At 42.5% G+C, this 12,417-nt stretch overlaps 1 protein-coding gene across 1 annotated transcript; it reads left to right on the top strand.

Annotated features, from left to right (window-relative positions):
• Positions 1-8,994, top strand: SARC_03116 (hypothetical protein; the record flags this gene model as incomplete). Its single annotated transcript, XM_014303109.1, has 8 exons — positions 1-470; positions 1,210-1,371; positions 1,707-1,813; positions 2,235-2,330; positions 3,560-3,625; positions 4,177-5,100; positions 5,854-6,966; positions 7,361-8,994. 8 exons carry the CDS (start codon positions 1-3, stop codon positions 8,806-8,808), a joined length of 4,386 nt encoding a protein of 1,461 aa, XP_014158584.1. The 3' UTR covers positions 8,809-8,994.
• Between the last annotated feature and the right edge of the window lie 3,423 nt (positions 8,995-12,417).

Genomic DNA, 12,417 nt, shown 5'->3' with positions numbered 1-12,417 from the left:
ATGGGTGCATTAATAGGTGCACACAGGCCCTTGCAGAGTAACGAATCTCTACCCAAAGTGCTTAAAGGGGTTAAGGCATCTCCAACATCAATCAGCAGAGTGGGGTCGCACATGGCTGACGTGAGTGAGAAAAGCGATAACAAACACATCAACACCTCTGGGAAGGTTGGAAAGGTTGGAAAGGGTAAATCAAAAGAAATCGAACGCACTAAGAAAAAATATGAGGTACACAAAGATGAAAAGGGTGGCGTAGACGCAGTCATTGATAACGCTGGGCACACCGAAGGTGTTTCGAAGAAAAGGGATGGGAAGGCAAAAGACCGCAAGAAGAAGTCCAAAAACCGAGTTTCACGGAAACTCGACTTCGCAAAACCCAAATTCAGTAGAAGATGGTGGTCGCAAGAACGTCTCAAACACTACGTCACACCCATCGGCACCGTCTGCCATGCTCAGGACTATGTGGACGATTGGTAAGTGTACTTGTGTACTTGTTCCTATGAATCGGCAACCAATCTGACTGAACGAAGTGTGTGGCAATGTATACATGCGAACGCATACTGATATGTATACTCGCGCACAAGATTGTTTGTGTATAGCGAGTATCTGCGGGGTTTAGTCTTCCAAGGCAATTGTTTTTTGGGGGGCGTATGCTGACTGAATCCTAATCGCTGTTCTAAATTCTAATCGTAAGTAGAGAATTGGATCTGGGGAAATGACTAATCACACAATTGAGATAACCCCAGTGAACGGATGTACTACATTATCTTGTCAGGTACACAGACAACGCTCGGGCACACCCACAGTCACAAGAACGCACCCTGGTGGCCCCATGATTGCCATTGCACATAAGTACTCGCCCAAGATAGGAATGCAAGTTACCGTCATGTATCTGTGGGAGATCATACATTAGTATGCGCAGAACGGCGTGTACTTGGCATTGAAACAATAGTATGCGCATTTTTGTACATGCATGTATGCCTCTAAATGCGCAAATGTCCCTGGAATCCCCGATAGCAAAAGTCTGTTTGTATACACACTGCGATTTTATTGTCCTATAGTACGAACAAATTACTGTCGGCGCATATTGATACACAAATTTGTAAAGCGTACGCTCACCTCATTTACTTTCCGACTTAAAGGTGCCCAACTCATAGATGGTAAAGGCCCACACTTAGACGTATACTTATACTTTTCTGTTTCCACGTATAGGTACGTAGGGTATGTGCAAGATTCGAGGCCAGGTGAGGTGTGGATCCGTTTCGATGGGTATGGTTCGGCTGACAATACCTGGTTCGCAAACTCAAGCACTAAACTGGCACCAGCAGAACTCACTACAGAAGAAAGAGAGGAGTGGAAGAAGATCTTCCAACGGTGAGTTTGTTTCTCTATATATTGAAGCTTCTGTGGAATACGTATTATAACACTATATGCTATATAATCTGAGGTATTCAGAACGAAGAATGTGACTGTTTGATTATTATTGCTTGCGAACCTGGGTTTGCTTAGGATGTTCCTCTGACAATAATATCTCAATTCGACTACTGTTAGGTGAAGACGCACTAAGCTGACTAAAGAAACATATTTCTTACACTAGCACATATTTAAAGACTTGTCCGCCACATGCTTGTCAAACTCTGTACGTGATTACAAATGCGTGCTAGTAGATCAACCAACAGACGATTCATCCATTCTGTATGTGCGCACAGTGATATTGAGAAGGAAGCTCGGGGAGTGCGCGAAGTCACCACAAGCGCCGCTGAGAGTGCCGAGGATGTCGGTACAAGTCCTGAGCAACCAGAGGTTTTGCCATCAGGTGGGCTATACTTTTGCCTTCTATCTGTGCTTCACTTAATATGGCTTGTTATGATAGTTAAATAGACACATGTGCTGTGTGGAGTCTCCATAGAGCAATCGAATTCGAATAAGTTCACACGACTTTAAAGCAGTTCTATGATCGCCGAAATGGCCTTCGTCATTTCTCGACTTTTACTTTACCTAAATTTAACAAGAAATATATAAATATTCGTTGTCTAATCCACATTATCAATTTAGGCATTTTCTATAAACTATATCTTTGTACTATTTACATGTGTGAACATATATGTTACATGATAGCATATGATACGCAACGCACGTATGAATAGTTTATACATAGGAGGCACAGTGAACTAGACATATCGTACACACATAGAAGGACAGTTAGCTAAAGTTCGCGTGTGTCTCATGACGAGCAGGGACCAAAAGCCGACCTGTATATGCCGGTACATCTGCGGAGGAAAATGCGATGGATAAGGTGGCTTCCAGGATAACTCATACTAGAAAATCTACGGGTAGGTACTAATGTGATACTCGTACTGAGATCTCTGCGTGTATAAGCCTAGTGATAGTGAATCTATGCAAAAGAGCTCATTTTCAATCTCTCCAATGTGTGTTTTGGTTGGGCTGTAGTGCCAGACCTTATACACAAATATACCTATGTATGTATGTATGTATATGTATATATATATATATATATATATATATACATATATACGTATGTAGATATATGTATATATGTATATATACATTAATAATAATATATATATATATATATATATATATATATTATTAAATGTAGATATACATATATTTAATTACACATATATATATATTTATACTTGTATATGTATAAACATGCATATGTATGTATGTGCCTTCATGCATACATACATACATCAATCCATACATACATACTTACCGCACACGCATACATACATATGTACATAAATATGTGCATGCATATATATATATATATAATTATATATATATACATCATACATACTTGCATATATATACATTCATACATACATACATACATACGTATTTATATAAATCCAATCTTAGGTACATATATACGTTCTGTCACACATATGTATATATATAGATATATATATATGTGTGTGTGTGTGTATATATATATATTGTAATTGAATTGAATTTGGTGTGTGACATGTGTGACACTGATTCCAAGTGTCATGTGACGCTGAGTCCGCGAGTGGACTTGTGTGTATAGTGGTGAGTTTTGGAATGTGCACGACATACATAAAACATGGTGGAAAGATGTAAACTAAAGACGTACTTTATGTAAGCCAATAGATTGCGTACATAAAACTAAGTTACTGTGTCTGGGTATGAGGATTTAAGTTATTCAAAAAGTAGACTTAAAACTGTATATTATATAGATTTTGGCGACAGTACCAGAAGGCAACGGTCACCATCAGTAAGGCCGGCAGTTAGTGCCCATAGGGAACTAGTCTGTTGTAGGCGCTATAAGGGCGAGGGCTGGCGTGTATAAGTAAATACCATGAAGTCGTCAGTCTTCATAGTTTCTAGGAGCTATTACACTACTCTAGTACGCAGTAAAGGTTTCATATATTCCAGTTTGGATTCGTCAGTTTTGCATATATATATATATATATATATATATATCAGATATGTGCATATAAATATGTATATACAAATCAGTAGTCAACACTATTCTTTCTCACGATCTTTATTTGCCCCTTTCGCTAAACTTTAGTCTCGCCATCAAAGTCGAGCAGTCGTCGACGTGAAACTGTCTCCACTCCTGATAAGATTGCGAAAGGTGAGGTGAAATGTTGAGGTAGAAACTCTAACGTGACCTTCCTACTTCGATATTGCTAGTTTTATATATCATGTGTGGACTCGCGAAAATACGATTTATTGTTTCCAGACACTGTAGGTTCGATCCTCGAGCCGTCGTACGTCTACAATTCTGAGTCTTCTGATCTGACTGGTACTCACTATATCACTGCATGCGTGAATGCAACGACTGCCCCATATACAAGCAACATGCTTACGCATTTCTTCCAGTTAACTATATACCACAAACTGCATGACTTGGCAGGAGAAAAATGTATTGTGTGGTGTGGAGTATTACCAACGGACACGATAGTTTTTACTGATATACGTGATTGTATGTACGTATAGAACAGTGTGTAGTTCGGTGATATGTAATACACTGCGCGAGCTCGGAACAGCCTTCCCCGATTGTGGAGGAAATTGGACGCTCGACTTCGCACACCTCCACACTTACAGGCAGTTTGAATCTGTTAATTTAAGGGGGGGGAATGTATTATTCGCTATATAAAAAATCTCTCTGACCTTTCCTCATAGCGCGAAGACCGACGACCGCGAAATCACAAACGGCAACTAAGATCAAAAGCTCCGACAGTTTAATAAGTGGAACTCACAGCTCAAATACAGAGCCCAGCCCAGCCGTGAAGGAAGAAGTTGTTATCGATCTCTGTTCTTCTGAAGACGAAATAACAACGCAGTTGCTACCACCACAAATGATATCAGTGGATAATATGGTTCATGCCGTTCCGCTGGAAAGAAAGTACACACCCAAGAAGAATGGGCATGCAGAAAAGAGTGCTACATCGCACGTGCGTTTAGAGCACAGTGTGCAGGCAAAAGCCGACGTTGGTGTGAAAACTGAGGCTGATGCAAGTGTACATCCCAACGCCGATGCGTCAACTAGTTCAAATGCATTAAGCGAAATCCACACAGAAGACAGTAGCAGCCACCCGAAACATATAGATGACGCTTCAATCTCAACCACCATATACAATTCTGATGACCAAACATCGGGCCGCACAACGACTGCTACGCCAATTAAAACTGAATTTGATTTAGCTTCTGACCGTGACATATCAGTCTCTATTGGGATACATGCACCGGAGACACAGGGCAGCAGTGCGGTACAGGTTGAGCCTGCAAAAGGACCCCCGCGTCGTATTCGCACACGGAGCATAAACGGTCCGGTGAGTCCGATTAAGGGACGCAAGAACGGCAAAGGGAAGAACACTACCGGTAGACGAGCGCTAGAGATGTTGCTGAACTCTGCAAGTCAGCTCGTAGGCTCCGATTCAGATGAAGATGAGCCTATACTTAAGACGAACCGCGATGTGCACCAACAAAGTACAGAACATCCGAGCCCGCCGGTTTATATGCCCCTCTCAGATATGCCTCTCTCTGAGTCGCAGGAGAAGCGCGATCGATTTTCTGATAACACAGGGGATGTTGTCCTTCGAAAGAGTATGTCATCACTGTTTGGATCGCATCGAATGCATGCTATTTGCGATTTATTCGATTTCGATCAGCTGAGCGACGCTCATATTCGTGTGCCAAGCATTCTTTTATCTGATGTCAATGGCACCTCAGTCAGGGTATGATAAGTCGTGTTACATTCACATACGATATGTATATATGTATTTATATCTACTTCCACAAATACATACATACACTTATATATTATCATTATTATTCTTATTATTATTATTATTATTTTATTATTATTATTATCATATAATACTATATATATATGCATGTATGTATGTATGTCTATATATATATATACGTGTGTGTGTGTTTACATCTACGTATACATACACGAATATATATATGTATATATATCTGTACGTGTGTTGCTGTGTGTGTGCGAGTGTGCTTGTGTGTATATAGATGAAAATATATTTATATATATATGTGGGTGGGTGTGTTTATGTATATGCATATGAATACACATATTTTTGTATGTGTGTGCGAGTGTGTATCTATATATATATTTATATATTGGCATTTCATTTACCGAGCTTCGGATTGCATACGGGCTTGGCCAAGGCACTATTCTCCCCCACGCACACGCCCACACACTTTGCTGTTTGTTTTTCTGTTGCCTTATTGTATATTGCCCGTAAAAAAAACTAAATCATGCAAACAGCTACGATGGATTCGTATTCCGCTAAATTTGCCAGAATTCTTTCTTTATATCTTTGCCTTGGTTCCTAGGCACAGATGAGCCATCTGAAGCCGTAGCTGATTCAGAGGTCACACCTGCTGACACCGAAGCCTCTCCCTGGTCTATGTTAAAAAATGCGACAGGCACTAAACGGAGACTGTCAGACGCCGCCGAAAGTAACACGCAGCATAGTAGGCGTGTTCGCCGTCGGCAATCCACGAGTAGCGAAGGAAAGGTGGTAGGGAACGATCCAAGCGATGACAAAGAAAAGGCGGTGGAGGATATGGCTCACGAGAAAGGCGTCGGCGATGGTAGCGTACAGGCAGAAGATCAAGTTGGAGTTAAGTCTAGTAACATAGGTGCCACACGAAGATTGGAAAATGCGAGAGAGCATCGCAAGAAAAAGAAAGCGGATAGAGCTAATAATCTGAGGAAAATTATAGAAGCAAAGGCACGGGCACGGGCACAAGAGAAATCGAGAGTTGGGAGCAATTGTCAATCAGAAACGGAACAGGAAACTGACACCGGCGCCGAGCCTGGCGAGGCTAAAGTTAGTGTGGATGTTGCGGTAGAAACAGCCGGATGTGTGGGCAAAAATATGCCAAACCAGACGGCAATACTCAAGGAGAGTGTTGGTATGATTGCGCTGGCCGTGGGATATGCGAAGTCGGCAACGAAGGCAAGTAATGGAGGCGAAACAGAAGCTGAAAGTAGGGCATTGGACGGACAAGCGGAAGTAAAAGTGGAACAGACGGATGCGAAGCTGCACGAGGATGCCGGTGTCATGCAAGACATAACATCAAGAGAAAATAGGGCGAGACGAGGTACGAGTGAATCATCGCGAAGGAAACGCCGCAGAGAGGTGTCGCCAGTAGGAAGTGTGTCGGAAGGTGGCAGGAGACCTCGACGTAGGGGCGACTTTTCGGAGAGTAGTGCAACTAGTGCATCGGAGATGAAGAAAAAGAAACTACGTATGCATTCTGATCGGTCTATTCGCCGAACAAGTTCACAGTGGTCTGATGGCTATGACTGGGACGAAGCTAAAGGTGCTGTAGCAGACGGGAGTGACACGAAGAAGTCGAAGTATCCACCACGGTTGACGCGAAGTGGGAATGTTTATGGGACAGTCCAAGCTGCCGGCTCGACGGCAAGCTCTCGCACAGGTGTGTACAAATGTACAATGGATTCTGATCAAGTATCTTTAGTTTGTTTTCAATGAGAGATAAGACGATTTTATGCGTATGTCTATCGCGAGTCGGGTTAGTTAAGGAGTGAGAGATTGGGTGTGAGACCAATTTATGATGTTCGAGAAGATCGATGTGGTACGTTTGTGTCGTTTATATGTTTTGGCTCTCGTACAGCTCTACACTTCAAGTCCTACATAAACCTGTTAGTCTCGTTGGGCACACCGCCTACCTCCGTATGCTTTTGCTTTATGACCGTAGTTGCAGCTTGGTGCCACTGCCATCGCTGAATCCTTAAAATCTCAATATCGCTTAAAGTTTATTCCGAGTCTCTGAAACGTTTCATACCCAACCTCAATTACACATTCACTAGAGGATCGCGGAGTTGATAACGGGACAGAGATAAGTGGGGCAGAAGACACGACTATCAAGGAAGAGCAGACATGCACACACATATCACCAGCATCACAAAGTGATCGCCGAAGGGGTGAAGAAGCACCCGCGCATTCGAGTACAGTAATTGGGGCATCCCAGGCAATCACCCCGAATGGCAAGTCAAAGGCGCGATCGAACAATACCCTGAGAAGCAGTCAAACTAGAAAACCACCCAGAAAGGAAGCCATGAGTGCTGGACAAAAAGATCATTTAAACGACGCCTTGAATGAGCCCAAAGGTGATAGTATAGATGAGCAAGCAGCATCAGCACGAACAGATGTGCCAGACATGCTGAGATGGGCATCCATGAAGAGCTCCAAGGCGAACAAAGCACCACTACCCACTGTGGGGAAGCCAAATGCAACAACAAGACAAGCTGCATCCCTGCCAGTGTATGGAAAAGGTCTGCCAGTGCAAACAGACTCGCAGCAATCAGAGGTTGTGGGACGAGTTTCGGGGGGATTGCCGTCCGAGCACTCGGAAATAGGGCTGAGCCGGGTATCCAGCAATGGTGCACTTCGAAACGAAGCAAGAAGGAGCGAGACAATAGAGATGAAGCTGAAAGGGGATGGTGCTTCGAGTATGCATTTAGGGTCTGTCCCGCCGCAAACGGGTCCTCAGACCAACCGTGTTGGTGAGGACAAGTCAGGAGGAGAGGTTAGAGGAGACGCACCACCGGTGTTGCCAACCTCAACACGTGGTAAGCAACAACCTACTTTAATTAGCACGCCAAGACTCCCTACCCAGCGACCATTATCTTCACAACAACAACAACGAAGGAACATGGCACTACACCAGTCACATCTGCCACAACTAATTCGGCCTATATATCAAGGTCAACAGTCATTTAATCAAGGAAATCACACACAGCATCATACACAACATATACAAACTAATCTAAGGCCAATGGAACCACCAGAAAAGCCACCAACACCACAGCGCATTCAGCAGATGACTCGTATGCATCCTCCACAGTCACAGCCTGCCGGAGAAGCCATACAAAGCACGGCCGCACTTAGAGCTGATAAATTCCGTGGCAGCTACGAACAGCAATTGTCGTCAGCACGGATAAGGGAGGCGAGTGGGGATGCCACACTCCAGGAAGTGCGCATATATAAAGTCTTGAGACAAATAGAGGCGGATAAAGGCTACGAGGTGATCCACGCATCCGCTCTAAAGCGCCATAGAGAGCTGTTGTCGAGTGTGCGCTCTAGTGCACTGCCGGGCCATGGACCGGAATGGGATAGTATCTTCCGAGAGGAGATAGATAGGTATCTGTATCCCAAGTCAATGGAATTACATAGAGAAGCCAAGCTGAGGTATGAGAAATTGCATCACGATGAAGCCTTTAGAAGAGGAAGGCTATCTCATAGTTCGCCGCCCTAAGAACGTGTGAAGCGATTTATTGTGCACCGTATGCATCGGCACGTTATACTGCTAAGACAGAGGCCGCGGCTGCAAATGTGCAAAAATCTTATACGACTTTGATGAAGATCAAGCATACATCCGCATGTAAGTGGTGATCCGTATGAGAAATACGACCATATATTCTTACCATAAACAAATCCGGCCACATACATTTTTTTTAATATATTTAGAAATGTAGTTAACCGATTAGAGTCGATTCAGATCTCGGCAACACGGTGTTCACCAACTAGCATACCTACGAGGTGCCATGGCTGTATACCTGTAGCTTTGGAATCCATTTTGTGGCCGAGCCCGATAGACTCAGCTAATATTATTTGCGTTCGACTTCGCAACCGATTTCTCTCGATAGCGTATTAATCAATGTTCCCCGGATATCATTCGCTACAATCGTGCACTTTTGATGTTTTCTATCCGAGACCCCGTATATACTGTCTATAATAATTCTCTCTATTCGCACACTAGTTGATGTTGAACATGCTCTAATTTTATTACAATTGGATATTTCAAGGAGTCGGCTAGCGATATTATTTTTGCAACAATAGTCACTACAAGTTATTTTTAAGTACACAATGACTGAAACAGATTTGATTCGAATATTTTTATTCTAGCTCTCACGATGCGCGTATGAGTGCGGCAGCCATGCACATTGTATTGGACCCTATTCTTCATGGAAGAATTGGGAAGCTGATGGTAATTCCTCGTGGAACGTATTACATATGCAACGCCAAAGTTATAGAGGGGTAGCTTGATCGATGAAGCTGATTATTGCTTTGGCGTTAGTACATCGTCTAATTGGTGTTCAACATATCGTAGCGTCTCCTGAGGCACGTGAATCTGGCTAGATAAATTCGGTTTAAAAATTGCCTAATGGATCAGTCGCCTTGGTACCTGAAGAATCAGTCCAAGTTGCTAAATTCTCTAATTTCAAGTGGTGAGGGTCGAATACCCGGGATTAATTTAAATGGTGTGACCGTAATATCTTCAGATTTTCGATAGATGCCTGCAGACGGTCAACACTTACCACACTACAGTATGGAACCCTGTGACGGCACAACGGTTTTTCCGATTCATTCGGAAGAGGTGTAAAGCATACAAGTCAACACGTACAAACTGAACAGCAGAAGGGCAACCTTGTGGGCGTATCGGGTATGGAGTACCTTTGCAAAGTAGCGATGGGCCGATGGCTCTATATTCCTATAAATGGCAAAACGTTTGGACTTAGATTCGTATATATCCTAGAGTTGAATCGCGTGGTTATTGTATATGTACAGTGTAAAGTGTATGTATTCTGCATAATATAAACACGACGATCAACAATGTTTTTGAGTTTTTAATGTTTGCCAATCAATGGCTGTACAATCTTAAAATTTAAACCCTATCATACACTGCCAGTCGTTCCCAGAATCCCAGTCCCTCTCTATAGTCTATTCTCTACTTTAGATGGCTAAATAATATGTATGCCATAAAATTTAGAGATGAAGAAAATCACAAGTGACAGCCTGACCGGACACAGACGGTATCCCTGATTCCCTATGTACAGTCTTTCAGTCCTGCACCACGGGCCACGGGGAAAGCCACAGACTGACAGGTGGAAAGTTGACATACAGCCGTTGACGCGCGTACTCTTGGTTGTCTTGGTACGACACTGCTGAGTACCGACTATGTACTACTCTACTTTGTAGTAGAGAGAGTCAAAGCTAGACTTGTCTATCCTACCCATCTGCCCAATTGGGCGGGTCTTCGCACAGCGGAATATGCCTCTTAGATGCTAGTAGCCGGCTGTTTTGCATAACCAATCACATTTTAGAAACAATTATTCAAAAACCCACAGCGGTCCCATGTCCGTAAAATGAAACGGCTGCCCAATTGGGCGAAAAAAAGGGTAGGATAGACACCAGAGAGAGAGAGAGAGAGGTAAGAGTGACTACCGAGTATTTTGATATTTTCAATTTTGCAATCACTCCAATCAGTGAATCTGTAGACAATGACAATCAGTACATTGTACGCTAAATATAAATAGAGCGAACTAACTCTAGCCAGTGCTCTGTTACCAACCAAATTGCATTGTTCGACTGTGTAGAATAGCTTATTGGCTAAAGTCATTCTGGTATGTGACTGTTTTTTTTGCAGTCCTATGTTTAATTTTCAGAAGGCTATGAGTCCTATATATTTTTCTTTTAAAAAATACCCTCGTGTGGATTTCGCATTTAACACATTCCGATACCAGTTTGTTTGAGGTGTCGTCTGCCGAATGATGACTATGTATTTACCGAGTTACAAATGCCGAGTCTACCGACTGCGTTGCTCTAGTAGCCTACCGATGGTTGAAATCGCCAATAGCAACGTAGGTCTTTTAGATTGTTTTGCAAAAAGACGTGATTACAAATCGCTGCTATATACACAGCTGTGCATGATGTATTGTATAGCACAACCTAATCTGAAGAAGACGATTGTTTTACCATACACTACATCATCACACGAAAATTCTTTAACTTTGGCTCCATATACATTTCACTATGACTGACAGACGAGAATCTTGTAAGTCGCCTCGTGTCATGTCAATAAGAAAGCGATTGTTATTTTCACAGTAGAGTTTTTTTGCGCACTCTCATGTCAGAGAATCTGTATTGATATTCAAAAGCTAGATATTAATACAACAGAGGTCGTTATTCGACACTGTGGCAAATCTGGAAATCACAGGATCTTCTATCAATTTATGCTGTCAAATTGTACATTCATCTAGTGGGTTGTGAAAGTTTAGTTGTGAGCTGTACCTATTCCGTGTCTAATTTTTACACTCGTGTTATTTTGCCGCGCGCTCCAAACTTAGACTTGAGTGAAAATATCGAGTATTAATCAATGATTGTTGGAGCATTTCGTGCAAACTTCAGGATCAAAACTGTAGTTCATCTTATCCACATCTAGCAACATTTTAAATTCACCGTTGCGAATATCGTGGTATTCAAATTGCGACTCGCGACGAATTAAAGTATCTCATGAATGCGAGCGCCTCACGCATATGCTCTCACGCACTTGTCATAGATGGATCAGGCACTCTGATCTTACCTTCAGCTAGCCGCACACAGGGAACCCATGTCGATCTCGAGCAGAGTATCAGAAGTGTGCGTTCATTATATACAGATCCATCAAGTTCAGTAAACAGGTATGCTGCTTTCAAAACTTATCCACCTGCGATTGCTCGTTGGTCGGTAACTATGATTTGCCGTGTGAGCTCCGATGAAGTTGATAATTTTACATAGAACCCTCTTAGACAGCGTCACCGATTGAGTGTAAATATGTGTGCTATGTTACATGTATCTCGTTCTGCTCGTATTCAAATTGACCCTGATGCACCAACAGAAATACGCAACTTGTAGGAGGCAATTCTGTTCTTGCAGATGACTATTAATATACTGATATCTTTTTTGCTCTCATTTGTCAGTGTCGACATACTCGGCTAGACATACAACATGTTTCTTCCCTGGTACCAACATTCACTTACATACGTGTGTACGTGTACATATATATATATAATATATATATATATATATATATGTGTGTGTGTGT

This window comes from Sphaeroforma arctica, assembly GCF_001186125.1.
Source record: "Sphaeroforma arctica JP610 unplaced genomic scaffold supercont1.152, whole genome shotgun sequence".
NCBI lineage: Eukaryota > Ichthyosporea > Ichthyophonida > Sphaeroforma > Sphaeroforma arctica.
The sequence above is the reverse complement of the archived record's forward strand: the minus strand, read 5'-3'. Positions and strand labels throughout refer to the sequence as shown.